Raw genomic sequence first — 16,602 nt, forward strand, 5'->3', positions numbered from 1 at the left:
ACACCCTTCCTGTGTAGTAGCCTTTCCTGCCGTGGCATCTTCCCTGTGTTGAAGTTGCCAGCATTGAGTTCTCTTGTGCCCAGGTTTGGGGCTGATTAGGTCCATGGCTAATATATCCTCCCTGTGTAAAAGACAGTAAATCGTACTTTAATATATTTAATTCACTTTGAAATTTACTATTTTTTTCTATTTGTGTATGCTGGCTTTCTCTCAACTATTGTAGACTTTCTTCTTGTTCACTTTCTTTCTCCTCCAACCACTGCTGTAGTCTCTCTTCCTGTTTATTTTCTCGTTCTTCTTGTTTCTTTTCTTTTTCCTCCAACAACTGCTGTGATTTCTCTTGTTTATTTTGCTGTTCGAGCTGACACTGTTGCAGATTTTCTTGCCACTGCTGTTATCTCTCTTCTTGTTTCTTTTCACGTTCTTCTTGTTTCTTTTGCTGTTCTTGTATTACTGCCATCAAATATGCTAAGCTGTAGTTTGATTTGCCACTTCTCGTTTCCATCTTTTTTTTTCCATCCCACTCCCTGACACCAATTTGTTAAGTATTTGCTTGTTTGATAATTTCCGGTAGAAATTATTTCAGAGGAACTTCAGTGATACAAGTCCTTTCTTAATTAAACCAGTTTATTCTTCCTCGATACAAACTTTTAGTACACAGTAATTCCACAGTAAATTACCCGGAACTCTCTTCATTCAATCTTGCAGGCTTTCCCTGCCAGGCTTATATACTAAAGAAGGAGGCGTCTCGAATAATCTCGGGCCTTCCCGATCATTCATGATCATTGGAGAAATTCATCGCGTGCCACCAGCGTCACGTGACTCCCGCTGTCATAACAATATGAATTATGTTAAAAGCACAACATCTACTCTGTTTGTTGTAAATAGTTGAGTGGTGTTAAAAGTACGTCATCTACTATGTTTATTGTAGATATATGAATAGTGTGAAAAGCACAACATTTACAGTGTTTACTCTAAACAGCTGTGTGGTGTTAACTAAATCTTCTCTCTACGATATCCATCAGAAACAACAACACCTAAGCATTTGGGTTGCACCAACCAAGTCCTGACGGCAGAAGGTGGAATAGCTCGTGTAACGAAACCCAGATTTGTAACAGTAGACGGGAGAGATCTGGATGTGGAGTGTACACTGGAGGGTGAACTGGAGCCTGGAGAGTACATCAACACGTGTAAAGCCACTGACCCTGAGCTGCAACTGTCAAGTCTCTGCGTGTATGAGGTAGTAATACAAGGTGGGAGATCGAAGAGGAAGATTATATAATATAATGTAGAAACGTTCAAGTGTTCAAATTTTATAATATAATAAAATATAATATAATGTAGAAACGTTCAAGTGTTTAAATTATATAATATAGCAACGTTCACGTGTTCAAATTTTATAATATAATATGATGTAGAAACGTTCAAGTGTTTAAATTATATAATATAGCAACGTTCACGTGTTCAAATTTTATAATATAATATGATGTAGAAACGTTCACGTGTTCAAATTATTATGGTACGAACTTTGGGGTTAATTATATTATTTCTTAAGTGTAAGATTAAAATTAATAAGCCCCAAATATTTATATTTACAGATAAAATTTAAAAAGGTTTGAATTCTTTTTCTTGTATCCCTTCATAGAGAATTTTACATTATTTCATTGACTGATATGGCTTCTTTACAGTTATATCATATAATGTAAGGTTATGTCATTTAATTCTGACATTATTTATGTAACTGAATTAATAGAACATGTTTGAAAGTACAAATCATTGACTTACATTGAAGTTCTTTAGTTTCTTCTTCCCTAATCCTTGATTACTGTCAAAGTTAGTTAAAGGTGCATTTTCAAAGTGCCAGGCAACGTACCGAATGGTTGTAGTGTATTAGCGTTTCATTTAATTATAGGACAAAGGGGTATTAGCTTTTGTTTTTATCTGTTTCATTTAACAGCGTCAGAATGTGACTCTCTGCCCGAGATTCTAAACGGATACGTGGAGTGTAGCAATACACAAAATATTCATAAGCCTATGTCTCTCTGCGTTTACCACTGTAAGGAAGGATATGTCATTCCAACCAGTCAGTCAAGTCTTATTTACAGACAATGCCTTTTTCATCTCAAATGGAACACAACCAAAATACCAGAGTGCAAAGGTAGATTGTAGTTATAGAAGTTTACCATAGAACATCTTTCAACATTAATAACGTGATATAATAAATATACTCTGTGCTCGATGGTTTAGATATTTACAAGATTCGCTAATTCTCTATGTGTACATCTATATGTGGTATAACTTAACACCCAAAGATTAAATCTAAGTTGTCATTAATTAATACACGTGAGTGTAAGTGCTTGATATGAAATATTCGGCAAGATTAAACTTTTTGTTATATAATTTTTAATATTATTAATATAATAAAACTTTTATGTTTTTTAGTAGTTAATCGCTTATATGAATTTCTATTTAAACAGTTGCATTATATTACTATGATATTATTTGTAATTAAGCACAAAGCTACAATGGGCTATCTGTGCTCTGCCCACCACGTGTATTGAAACCCGGATTCTAGCGTTGTAAGTCCGCAGACTTACCGCTGTGCCACTGGAGGGGCGATATTATTTGTAAAATAAACGTTGGTACATTCCTTCGAAAATATTTCTCCTGTAAAACTATATTCTTTTGTTGTTGTTGTTTTAACGAAAAAATATTCCCAGGTGCCCATCGGTAAGTCAGAAAGATTATAAGGCTAAAATTCGGGTTTCGCTACCTGCAGTGGGCAGAACACAGTTAGCCCATCGTATATCTTTGGGCTTAACAACAAAGTGTAAATTCGAGTCCAATTCTTAAGAAATGCTGAAAATTAATTTAAGCATTTCAGCTAATGACGTTTTCTTAACACGTTGTTGCTGGTTCTAATAATGATAATATGTTATCTAACAGAAGCTGTCCAACCACAGTCCGGAGACTGTACCGCCCGAACCCTGGTGGCTGAAGGAGGAGTAGCTCGTGTAAAAAAAACCCAGGTTTGTAGCAGGAGACGGGAGAGATCTGGATGTGGAGTGTACACTGGAGGGTGAACTGGAGCCTGGAGAATACATCAACACGTGTGAAGCTACTGATGTGGAGCTACAAACCAAAGGAAAATGTCGCTACAAAATCAGTGTGAAACGTAAGAAACATTGCGTAAGATTACGAAGTGCTTTAATGAGTTAGCAAAATGTATAAGGTTATTAGTATGCGTGTTATTACAGACTTATTTATGTTACAAGGTTATTAGTATGCGTGTTATTACAGAGTTACTTATATTACAAGGTTATTAGTATGCGTGTTATTACAGACTTATTTATATTACAGGTTTATTGGTGTACGTGTTATTACAGATTTATTTATATTACAATGTTATTAGTATGCGTGTTATTACAGACTTATTTATGTTACAAGGTTATTAGTATGCGTGTTATTACAGACTTATTTATGTTACAAGGTTATTAGTATGCGTGTTATTACAGAGTTACTTATATTACAGGTTTATTGGTGTACGTGTTATTACAGATTTATTTATATTACAATGTTATCAGTATGCGTATTATTACTGACTTATTTATATTATTTATATTCTTCAACGAGCATTTCTTGTGTGGTCCTTAGCTAAAACTTTAAAGTCAGTCGAGGATATTTATTGTGAGTTTGGAGAGAAGAGGTGGAGGTGATAAAGAGTGACCAGTTCATAGAAGATATTCCTGGGTTCATGTATACCTATAGTTAAATGGCGTCACTAGCACAAAAGTGGAACTTTGAAACGAAATTAAGCACAGAAGAAAAAGGTCGATCAAAGTTAATGTTTGTTTGTCTGCAGTCAACTCGTGCTACAATCAGATTAAGAAAGGATTTGTAGGAAGTTGCGCATATTTATCAATTTTTTCCCCAAAGTTCTGTTGAGGCTCTCAGATGTGGATCATTTTAGTCAGATATCGGCTTATGTTGATAAATATTCAAGTGACGTATCAAAAGACCTTGTTAGCCAGATAATTTCATTCCACGCATATGCCGTGCATTTTCGAAGTCAAGGATACAAGAGGAGTGTTAAGGGTTCTCCATTCCAGTTTCTGTGGCCTCCAACGACAGAAATTTCTCCAAACTCAATATGATAAAAACGTACCTAAGGTCAACGATGACGCAAAGAGACCACACTTTACTAAGCCTTGAATGTAAAAACTCAAAGAACTGGATAAATCCAAAATTTGAGGGACTTCACAAATGCGAAAGCAAGAAAACGTGAACCTCTGTGGACGATATTCAATATTTTAACGTTTTATGAACATAATAAAAAAACATTACTACGCTTCACGTAACGTTTGGACATTTTTCAGAATCAGAACGAGTTCTGTTTTTAATTTTAAAAATAGTGTTTTATGTCATAATATCTTTATGTATTTAGGAGCATAAAGCATGATTCATATAAGCTCTCATAAGTCCTCTGAACCTGGGTTTCATCTGCCCTAGTCAGGCCAATATCTATATTAGAAAACAACATGTATTTTAAAACTTCTTACATGAACAAGTAGACAATGGTGGTATTACTTTCTATTGTAGTTTCTCTATATTGTTTCTTCTTGTATTAATATATAAACAGTTTCATGTGTTTACTAGACAATGGTAGTATTACTTTCTATTGTAGTTTCTCTACATTGTTCCTTCTTGTATTAATATATAAACAGTTTCATGTGTTTACTAGACAATGGTAGTATTACTTTCTATTGTAGTTTCTCTACATTGTTCCTTCTTGTATTAATATATGAACAGTTTCATGTGTTTACTAGACAATGGTAGTATTACTTTCTATTGTAGTTTCTCTACATTGTTCCTTCTTGTATTAATATATAAACAGTTTCATGTGTTTACACGACAATGGTAGTATTACTTTCTATTGTAGTTTCTCTATATTGTTTCTTCTTGTAATTATATATGAACAGTTTCATGTGTTTACTAGACAATGGTAGTATTACTTTCTATTGTAGTTTCTCTACATTGTTCCTTCTTGTATTAATATATGAACAGTTTCATGTGTTTACTAGACAATGGTAGTATTATTTCTATTGTAGTTTCTCTATATTGTTTCTTCTTGTAATTATATATGAACAGTTTCAAGTGTTTACTAGACAATGGTGGTATTACTTTCTATTGTAGTTTCTCTACATTGTTCCTTTCCGTAATGAATTGTGTGCTGATTAGTGTGGTATATAATATGATAAGAGATAAAAAAAAGAGTTTTGAAGACTCCATTTTGTTGTTATTCCAAATTGAGACATTCTTTTGAGTTTTAAAAAGATAAATATTTAAATTGTTAAACAGTAGGTCCAGTTTTAATATATAAATTTATAACTTTCGAGAATATGTTATTATTTTGCTTATTTTTTCAAGAGAAGAATGTATTCCTCCTTCAGATATATTGCACAGTTATATTCAATCCTCAAACTCAGGAGTAATAGTTATTACTCTGTAGTTTTTCAGGAGCAGAATGTATTCTTTCTTCAGAGATACTGTACGGTTATACTCAATTCTCAAACTCAGAAGTAATAGTTATTACTCTGTATTTTTTCAAGAGAAGAATGTATTCTTTCTTCAGAGATATTGTACTGTTATACTCAATCCTCAAACTCAGAAGTAATAGTTATCACTCTGTATTTTCTCAGGAGCAGAATGTATTCTTCCTCCAGAGATATTGTACGGTTATACTCAATCTTGAAACTCAGAAGTAACTGTTATTACTTTGTATTTTCTCAGGACCAGACTGTATTCCTCCTCCAGAGATATTGTACGGTTATACTCGATGCTCTTATGGTAATGAAGAATATCCTATAGGAACAATGTGTACGTACAGTTGTCAAGAGGGTTTTGTTATCCCAACAAGCCAGTTACCAAAGTCCATCAGCCAGTGCTTGCCTGATAGTCGGTGGAATACAACGGAAGTCCCCAACTGCAAGGGTAAGATTAATCAAGTGGAAGAATCTTTCCTAACTTTAGACGATACTTATTCAATCAAGTATATGTCATTTACGGAAATCAATAGCTCGAAAAATTTCAGAATATGAATTATCGTTTCTTTCCAGAGGCTGTCCTACCTAAGCCCACAAATTGCGCAAACGAAACCCTGGTAGCAGAAAATGGTAAGATTCGGATAAATACACCAAGGTTTGTAGCAGGAGACGGGAGAGATCTGGATGTGGAGTGTACCCTGGAGGGTGAGCTGGAGCCTGGAGAGTACATAAACACCTGTAATAGTATTGACCCGGAGTTAAGAACATTTACCGAATGTCGATATGATGTGATCATTATAGGTAAATACCTTTGAACAAAATTGATAAAATATTTCAGAATTAAGCAACGTTTTATATACTCTTACATATAAAGAGCTAGTTTTGGAGTTCTTCAAGAAATTCTTACGCACAGATAAGTGAATAAATCTATAAAAAGTCACCTACTAGTAAGATGGATATAATGTACTAATCTATGTTAACATGGCGAATATCATCAAAACTGCTTAATAACTCATGCATAGTCTAATATCACACTTATACTTTTTACTGAGATACCTGTCAAGGATACCATAAAAATAATATAAAAATGGTTGAGTGACTACATCTCACTTCCAGCTAACTGTTTCCACTAGAATGGTTAGTTTTACAGAATACCTTCTACCAATGGGTTCATTCTCATCACCCATATAAAAATGGTTGAGTGACTACATCTCACTTCCAGCTAGCTGCTTCCACTAGAATGGTCAGTTTTACAGAATGTTAGAAGGTACTCAAATGGGTTCATCCTTATCACCCACATAGCTCTTCACCTTTATCACATGTAGTAGCAGAAATATTCATGTAGCACTTTGAACACTCTAGTTAAACAACGTATTCTCATCACCCTCATATGTGGGTAAGATACGTCGAGTAGAAGATTCGATTGTTTTATGGTCTTTAATTACATAAAATTTTCCATGCGACTTTAAGTCCATAACACTTCTATTCCTCGATGTTCTGGTTCATATGGACACGAGTTTGTTGGAAAGACTCAAACACATGAAGATCTAAATATTTGTTCATGTCATACAATATCTGACAAAACCCGGGTCGTTAAACCACTAAACTCTAGAGTTACGGGTGTGTTCTCCTCTCTTTCTTTACCTAGATGAAGAATTAGACATCTTGAGAAAATATTCAAAAACCATACAACTATGTAGTATTTCAGTAGCTTATCTGTGTGGTCAATCTGTCTCAGCTACCAATAAACCACAACCTGGTAATCACAAAGGAAACAAAAAACACTTTTCTTTATGTACCAGGCATAGGGGGGGGGGACTTTGTAGGATGATGAATAAACTTGACAATATCGTAGTCTTCATAAGTCCTCCTACACCACGTGACAATCTTACAAAAGTAAAATCCTCAGTTCCCAATCCTTTCACAAGGAACGTTGTTTATAACTGTCAGTTTGACTTTGATAAATAATACATTGAAGAAACACAACTTCTGTTATTGTCAAGATTTAAATATTTACCATTAAAACTGTGCTACAAACACACCAGTTACAGGTTTTCGTGTTCAGGAAAACGAAGACATATTGAACTGGTAAAAATAATAAACAGAGAATAAAACACCAAACGGAGAAAAATCAAAGAAGCTATTGCCATCCAAGCAGAAGACAGTGGACCACCAGTGGGTATTGATGAAAACAACAGTGATATCGACATGGTATTAAGCCTTTAATTTATGGGGGCTGTTATTTTTCTATACAGTACTTATGATTGTATTTTTTTTTCATGTTATTATATTGAAGTAATTGTTTGGTCTTACATATTTTAAACAACAGCGCGTATTAGACATGTTTTTGTACAGCTAAAAAGATCGCGGTTTCGATTGGTTAATTTACGTAAAAGTTTAAATCTTTGTAACTGTCATAATTCATTTTCAGCAATTTCTACTTGGTTAATAAATTTAGTACTAGATTTCAGGTATTGTTAGGACTGTTGCCTTTATAGTGTTTCACAGGTAAACGAATTGCTATAATTCAGTGTATTATTGCCCGATGAAGGCACGGATAAGAGGGCCGAAATCTCGTAATCAATTTTTAAAAAAGTTAGTTAAAACGTAGAGAACAGTCTGTATATTCTTTACATTGTCAGGTGTTACAGTAGTTGATGTGGGAAGATAGAAATGTCAAACTTATGCTTACACTGCTCTTAGTAAAGCTATGTAGTATTTCAGTAGCTTATCTATGTTGAGGGTTTTCCCACCATCAATATCACTAATATCAGAAGAAAACATGACTTAATTTTCTTAAACGAGTGTTTCTCATGAACTACACATTAGCTGCTAGCTGCGACCCCCCGCCGGTGATTGAACACGGCGTTGTTGAAGGGTGTTCACCTCAATCTGGCCGATACCCAGTAGGAACTACTTGCAAGTACCACTGCCACGAGGGCTATGTTATTCCAAGGAGTCAGTCAAGAACCAAGGCGATTGAGTGTCTGCGGACTAGAAAATGGAATATGACTCACGTTCCGGAGTGCAAAGGTAGGTCAGAAGCGAAGTCTAAATAATTAAACATAACGTGTGTGAGTGGATGGAAAGCTTTTTAAAGTTCATTAAACTATGCAAAAAGGAAATTAGGAATAGGGAAGTACGGGTGACGTCACCATATGCCAGAGGAGGGATGGGTATGGATAGTACCATGTATTGCAAAGGGAAAGGTATTTGGTGAATAGATCTGTGATCCCTGTGAGCCACATTCCAAACAGCAGTGCTTAAGTATTAAGGTTTTGTGTGAGAATTTCTTCGTTTGTTTATAGATACTTAGAGTACTGGTACCGTCACCTTGTTGAGTTTTAACACTTGCTCCGATATCCAGGTTTAGAAAGTGTCTATCGATTTGTCATTTTTGATTACACCATTCGGCTCAAAGCGTCTTTTGCACTAGAGGTGTTTAATGGATATATCGTGTTATGGAATAGGCTTAACTCCCTTAAGTTTAATCTCGCAGACATTGAGACTCCCCGCACGGCCACCAGATTCATTGAGAACCCTACGTACTAAACCTCTTACGTGAGAAGTCTAGACAGGTCACTTAACTGTTTTAATTACTTTAAATACACATTACTATCTTTACATTTTATAAATTTTGTGTATTCAGTACAAAATACCACAATCAAAAATGCTACATACACGAAGCAGAGTTTTCTCCCTAGTGTCTAATTAAACCTACAAATTATAGTAGTCCCCCTCCCTGCAGTGGCTCAGTGGTAAGTTTTAAGGTTTATAACTCTAAAAACAGGTTTTCGATACTCCTAGTGTGCACAGCACAGATAGCCCATTTTGAAGCTTTGTGCTTAACAAAAAGCAAGCAAATTCAAGTAATCAGTTTCAAAGAATCGATAAACGCGACTTATTTTATTTTCTTTACTTATTTTTGCGTCGTTAGAAAAATCTCTTTCGTTTTCAGTTAACGTATTTCCTGGTGGAGATCAAACATTCCCAACAACATATTGCAAATTTCTAAAACGAAGATTTGATTCAACATTCCCTACAATTTTTGGATATTGTATAAAGCAGAATGTAAAATTCTGCAGTTCTGGAGAAATGGAAAGAAAACCAAGTAGGATTCGAATCGATAATCTCACCTCCAGGCGTTGTTTTAGTCACACAAGTTATGGGATTACACATGGCATTTTCAGTCTTAACTTTCTTGCTTTTGTTAAAAAGAAAATTTTGGCTTAGATTTTTGCAACAATCTCCATACAAGAGCTAGCTGTCCCTAATTTTGAACTGATAAACTAGAGGGAAGGCAGCTAATCAACAGTACTCACCGCCAACTTTTAAACTACTCTTATCTGATCAAGAAGTGAGGTTTTACTTTCACTCTTATAACGTACTCACGGCTCCAAAGTGTGGAGAATGTTTTAATGCAATGGGACACGAACCATGGATACTTGGATTTGAGTCTGTGCAAGATAATCATAAAATCACGCCCTGCTCTAAGAACAAGACTGGTATACGACGGTGTAGCTTAGAAATCCTCAATGACGTAACCAAAAGATTTTTGCCACTGGGGAAAAAACACAAATAACTACATACTGTATGTTATAAACTTTTTATTTGTTGCTCGTGCTAAGCGGAATTTACGATGTTTCAGTTTTAAGTATATACCGACCCCATAGGTTTTATAAAAATGTAATAAATCTCTGAACTTACCTAATTTTTAAAAGTAAAGGCACCGTTTCTTAGAAACAGGTTATAACGGTTATGCAAGCTACCCACTACCCATTAACAAAATTCTTTCTGGATTTGTGCAGATTTCTTGAGACTGGAACAGTTATAGTATAGCTTGTGAACCCTACTTCGTCTCCGTGTACTAAAAATGTTCTTGTGAACCCTACTTCGTCTGTGTGTACTACAAATGTTATTGTATATCCTACTTCGTCTGTGTGCACTACAAATGTTCTTGAGAACCCTGCATCGTCTGGGTATGTTAAAATGTTCTTGAGAACCCTAAACCGTGTGTGTATGCTAAAATGTTTTTGTGAACCCTACTTCTTTTCTGTATACTACAAATGTTCTTGTGAACCATATATCGCCTGTGTACGTTAAAATATTCTTGTGAACTCTACATCGTCTCTGTGTACAGTAGTGTTCTTGTGAACCCTACATCTCCTGTGTATGTTAAAATGTTCTTGTAAACCCTACATCGCCTGTATATGTTAAAACTTATGAATCCTATATCGCCTGTATAAGTTAAAATGTTCTTGTGAACCCTACTTCTTTTCTGTTTACTAGAAATCTTATTCAAATCCTACTTAGTCTCTGTGTGATAAAGCAACTGCGTATAATTTTCGTTTATTTTCGTGAACAGAAGTTATTCCACCAACCCCTTTAAACTGTGTTAACCAGACCCTGGTGGCTGATGATGGAGTGGCACGTGTAAAAAAACCCAGATTTGTAGCAGGAGACGGGAGAGATCTGGATGTGGAGTGTACACTGAAGGGTGAACTGGAACCTGGAGAATACATCAACACGTGTAAAGCTACGGATAACGAACTTCAAACTGCTGCTCACTGCCTCTTCCACGTGAACGTAACAAGTAAGAATATATCTCACTGTCTCTTCCACGTTAACGTTACAAGTAAGAATGCATATCACCGTCTCTTCCACGTGAACGTAACAAGTAAGAATATATCTCACTGTCTCTTCCACGTTAACGTAACAAGTAAGAATATATCTACAGTGAGATATATTCTTACTTGTTACGTTAACGTGGAAGAGACAGTGCTCTTCCACGTGAACGTAACAAGTAAGAATATATCTCACTGTCTCTTCCACGTTAACGTAACAAGTAAGAATACATATCACCGTCTCTTCCACGTGAACGTAACAAGTAAGAATATATCTCACTGTCTCTTCCACGTTAACGTAACAAGTAAGAATACATATCACCGTCTCTTCCACGTGAACCTAACAAGTAAGAATATATCTCACTGTCTCATCCACGTGAACCTAAAAAATAAGAATTATATATTATATACAACATGTCGAAATAATTTCCTGTTCTTATGTACAAAAATAACCATTATAAAATTCTTTTCAGTTTCCTTCGAAAACTGGAAATTTGTAATAAACTATTAAATGAGTAAATATTATATTAACACTCAGTTTCCCAAACTTTTAACAACAGTTCTCAAACGAATATTTTTACGTATGAAATGTAGGATTTAAAACCTTATTTTCTCACGAAACTTGTTACGTAAGAGTTTAGATTCATCTTTGACACCTAAGGTGTGAAACCTTATCTTTAACACCAAGCTTGTTGCATAAGTTCAAATTTACTGCTTCTATTTCTACTCCAAAACGGTGTTTTTAAGTATTCTTTGAAGTTTGCTTTAACAAATGATAAAACTGGAATACGTTTTGTCTGATTTCTTTCTAGTTAATTTTCTAATGCATTAGATTGTTTCCGTCCTTTAGCTCTCAAGTGTATCTTTCCACCGAGATTAGACCACGGGCAGACGAGATGCATCTCTGGAGATCTTGGTGAACTAACTATTGGAACAATTTGTCACTATCATTGTGATGATGGTTACGTCATCCCAGTCAGCCAATCAGATTTCACAAGGACGGTATGTCTTTCCAACCTACAGTGGAACATAAGTGTGGTTCCTAACTGTTTATGTAAGTATTCTAGTTATTGTTTTGATCTCAAGTTTAGCAGAATGATTACTTACTTAATTTTAAAATTTTTATGCCTTCGCAGTTTTTGGACGAACATATTGACAGGTTTATATTTCATATATTTATACATTTATTTTCATCTCTCTCCGTTTTTTTTTTATTGTTTTTTCTCCTTTTACAACAATAGTGCTTATTAAGCCCAAACCTATCATGTGCACCAACCAAACCCTGGTGGCTGATGATGGAGTGGCACGTGTAAAGAAACCCAGGTTTGTAGCAGGAGACGGGAGAGATTTGGATGTGGAGTGTACACTGGAGGGTGAACTGGAACCTGGAGAATACATCAACACGTGTAAAGCCACTGATTCGGAGCTACAGACCACTGCAGAATGCTCTTACAAAATTCAAATTTCAGGTACATTTCTCTGAACGAAATAGTAAGGAAGTAACACCTTTTACTATCGAAACGGTGTTGCGACACCTTTCTCGTATATGTACTCTCAGGCCTAACCACGATAACATTATTTCATTGTCTTAATAAGCGGAAAATTAGTTTTGTTGGTGAGATTAATTCAACATTTTGACCATTAGTTTTTTTACGGTGTGCATAATGTTGATGGAATTAGTTGAACATTTTGACTGTTATTTTTTAAGTTGTACACAGTGTTGGTGGGATCAGTTGAACATTTCGGCCATTAGTTTTAAGGTGAACACAGCGTTGATGTAATTAATTGAGCATTTGACCTTTATTTTTTTACGGTGTACATAATGTTGATGGGATTAGTTGAACATTTTGACTGTTATACAAATAATTATAAGGTAGTTAAAATTTACCAGAAAATATTTAATTGAGCTGTTGTCCAAGTTGAATTTTGGTGGATTTGTGTTATAATACTTAAAGCTCCCACCCCCAGTGACTAAGAGATAAGTCTAGAGGCATATAACGCTAAAAACCAGGTTTCGATACCCGTGATGGGCACAGTACAGATAGCTCTTTATGCTTAACAACAAACAACAGAATACACAATGTTTGGAGTAACCAAAATATGGCATTCATGGAACAAAAATAGTGCTAATATTAGCAACTTTCAGACGTGTTTATTATTTAGAAGTTGTGGAGACTAAGTAGGATAGTATAGCATTTTTATTTGCTACGTAGTTCATAATTTTAGTGATGATGATTTTATAGTTCAGTAACCTAAATCTCCTAGGCTGATCGCATCTCATAAGTTGTTAGAGGATACTTTGACCAATTATATCAAGGGTACCTAACTAGTGATGTAGTGCTTTGTCATTATAAATAGGTTTCAGTTTTCTTTTTTGTTGGGTTATGATGTTGCGGGCTTCTAGTTGTATAATGTTTTCAATAATTTACTTTGTAGTCCTGGTTTATATAGTTTCCTAAGTTTTCATCAGTTCTTTTTAATTCAGCTACGTCACATTAAACTAAGTTTCTTCTTCTAAAAAAAACAATTAATATTCAATTAAGATAGCGTTTTTAAAAATGTGTAAAGTACTCTCTCAATAAGATAAAGTTGAGTTTAAACTATAATAGTTGAAATCTTACACTATTCTCCCAGACTGACCTGACAGGTCTTGTTGTGAGAAGTTCAATGAAACATATTTATAGTATATTTCTATAATATTTTTATTTATTTATCACGAGACTACTTTTTGATCAAAGTTTTCGAGACTATAGTTTTCTCGTTTTTTTATCCCAAGACTACTTTATTAGTACGAATTTCATGACAACTCTGTCTCTCGTTTATTTAATACGTTACTACGTTTAGGTGCACCTTTTCGTAACTATAATATTACTCATTTACTTGTCCTAAGACTAATCTTTCAGTTCACATTTTCATGACTACATTGTCTTCTGTTTAGTTAACACAAGACTATTTTTTCAGTGCACGTCTTCATGATTATAGTTTATTAATCTACTTATCACCAACGTACTTTTGTGCACATTTTCATGACTACATCGTCTTCCGTTTCCTTAGCAGGAGGCTATTTCGTTGGTACACATTTGGCTGAATTTTGCGCATAGTGTTAACTGCAGTACAACCAATTCATAACCATTAAAATATGATATTTCTTATGGGGTTAGATGTGTATGTGTAAATAATAGACAACCAGAATATTCAGTTATTTATTCTATTATATTTTAGTTTGTTTGGTCAAAGAGCATAAGTCAAAGTTTGAAAAATCTTTGTATGTTTCAACGTCTTGACAGTCTGCATTATTAGTAAATTCTTAGTTCTGATGGTTGTGAACCGTACGATAAATACTAACTGTCTTTTATCATATTTCTCTTCCAAATAATAAATAAATAATGATTAAATATTCTTGATGAATGCTGCCATCTGGTGTTGAGTTGCTCCATCACTTTCAGAGCCAAAATGTGAACCCCCGCCGACAGTGGATCACGGAATCGTTCATTGTTTACCTGGAAAATCTGGTGATTTAACGGTTGGAGCCGTTTGTAGCTACGATTGTGAAGAGGGCTTTGTAATCCCAACAAGTCAGTCAGAAATCGCAAAAAGGTTTTGTTTGTCCGATTTGAAGTGGGATATAACGAAAGTGCCCGAATGTTGGAGTGAGTTTCTTTTATACTTCTGATTATGATTTTTCTTAAAGCTATTAAGTGCGTTTTGTTTCATTTTATGTGCCTTCGATGACAAGACCAAAACTGTAGACAGTATTCCAAATGATGCCTAAGAACATGAACTATAATATCGTTATATACATGAAACTGATTTCTACTTTTCTGTTTGTCAAAGGGGCTTACCCACCAAAACCTGTGAACTGCACCAACCAAACCCTGGTGAGTGAAGGAGGAGTTGCTCGGATAAAGAAACCTAGGTTTATAGCTGGAAACGGCAGAGATGTGGATGTGGAGTGTACACTGGAGGGTGAGCTAGAGCCTGGAGAATACATCAACACGTGTGACGCTGTAGATCCTGAACTCTTGACCACTGGGGTTTGTTATTACGGAATAATAGTGGAAGGTAATTCGTGTTGTCTTCTACAATGTAACACCTCTGTAAAGCCCTTTTAACTTTTGTTGATCAGATTTAATTATTGAGTCTAATTGTAAGTATTAATTCCTCTATGATGTTAGTAAAATATTTAGGTTGAAAAATTGATTAAAGACTAAAGAAAAAGAAACCCCTATAACTCGAGCACTTGAAAAAGATAGGCCTTTCTTCATCAGGGGCAGACATTAACATTTCGTGATATTATAGCAAAAGAAACTATTCATTAGAATGATCACAAAAATTAGTAATCTTCCCACGAAAATGTTGCTGAAAACTAAAATGGCTTTTAAACATCTAGACTCTGGACTGTGTTGCTAGGATACATTTTACGTCATATATATATGTCTTAAAACCGTAATAATTTACGTGATGTTTAACGTACACCAAAACCAATGTGTTATTTTTTGAACGTTCAGCAATTTGTCGTTTTCTGACACTCGATTAAAACAATTCATATGACAATACCAAATATCTAACTTACAACCTGTCTGTTTTCAGCACGAATAATTAATTCCTAAATGTTTTACCATATACGTTTACATATATATTACCCCTTGAGTAACGTGATTAACCTTTAGTAAATAATGCATAAATTATTTATAATAAACATCTAATATTTATCTTTAGCAAAATTGCCTCCAACTTTCAGATTCAGTTATGTTGTCATCATCAAAAAACTGAATTAATGACTTGGACCTAGGAGTTTATCTGTTAGATTTTGACATTAACTATAATTTCGTTACATTGATGGGACTGGACTGAGTTTCTTGTCAATGTTATTATACCTGATATTTATTTTTCAGCACCACAATGTAACCGCCCACCAAGAGTGAATCATGGATCTATTCGGTGTACTCCCGGAGAGCATGGTGACCTTACCTCCGGGTCAGTTTGTAGTCTTCACTGTGACAGTGGATATGTCGTACCGGTCAGCCAATCAAAGTTAATATCCAGAATATGCCAGCCTAATTTACAATGGAATATCACCCAAACTCCAAAGTGTTTAAGTAAATATTCTCAAAAACAATGTTCGTTTTTATCTTTATTAGCTCTGCTTATGAAAAATACTGTACTGAATAGGTTTTAAATTTTTGATGTTAAAATAATGTCTTTAAGATTTTGATCGTTTAAGGAATTAACACATAGTAAGCACGTTTTCAAGTGTTTGGTGTCCAACGATTCTTTACGGAGTTAGTATTGTAACAAACGTGTTTTCAAGTGTTTGATGTTCCAACGATCTTTTAAAGATTTAGTCTTGTAATAAATACGTTTTCAAGTGTTTGGTGTTCCAATGATTTTTTAAAGATTTAGTCTTGTAATAAATACGTTTTCAAGTGTTTGGT

General features: G+C 34.7%; 2 protein-coding genes across 2 annotated transcripts in view; both read left to right on the plus strand.

Moving 5' to 3' along the window:
* Positions 1 to 2,125, plus strand: part of LOC106471748 (sushi, von Willebrand factor type A, EGF and pentraxin domain-containing protein 1-like) — a gene marked incomplete at its 5' end in the record, with an annotated part of 31,701 nt that extends 29,576 nt beyond the window's left edge. The window contains 2 exons of the mRNA XM_022400357.1: positions 1,026 to 1,240; positions 1,958 to 2,125. Of these exons, the coding sequence (XP_022256065.1) occupies positions 1,026 to 1,240; positions 1,958 to 1,990 (248 nt within the window). The remainder of the gene's footprint in view (positions 1 to 1,025; positions 1,241 to 1,957) is intronic.
* Positions 2,109 to 16,602, plus strand: part of LOC106471750 (sushi, von Willebrand factor type A, EGF and pentraxin domain-containing protein 1-like) — a 46,128-nt gene continuing 31,634 nt past the window's right edge. The window contains exons 1-11 of the mRNA XM_022400356.1: positions 2,109 to 2,158; positions 3,030 to 3,175; positions 5,791 to 5,991; positions 6,117 to 6,344; positions 8,373 to 8,576; positions 10,909 to 11,136; positions 12,018 to 12,221; positions 12,409 to 12,636; positions 14,614 to 14,817; positions 15,002 to 15,229; positions 16,063 to 16,266. Of these exons, the coding sequence (XP_022256064.1) occupies positions 2,109 to 2,158; positions 3,030 to 3,175; positions 5,791 to 5,991; positions 6,117 to 6,344; positions 8,373 to 8,576; positions 10,909 to 11,136; positions 12,018 to 12,221; positions 12,409 to 12,636; positions 14,614 to 14,817; positions 15,002 to 15,229; positions 16,063 to 16,266 (2,125 nt within the window). The remainder of the gene's footprint in view (positions 2,159 to 3,029; positions 3,176 to 5,790; positions 5,992 to 6,116; positions 6,345 to 8,372; positions 8,577 to 10,908; positions 11,137 to 12,017; positions 12,222 to 12,408; positions 12,637 to 14,613; positions 14,818 to 15,001; positions 15,230 to 16,062; positions 16,267 to 16,602) is intronic.

This window comes from Limulus polyphemus, unplaced genomic scaffold, assembly GCF_000517525.1.
Source record: "Limulus polyphemus unplaced genomic scaffold, Limulus_polyphemus-2.1.2 Scaffold4832, whole genome shotgun sequence".
Taxonomy (NCBI): Eukaryota; Metazoa; Arthropoda; class Merostomata; order Xiphosura; family Limulidae; genus Limulus; species Limulus polyphemus.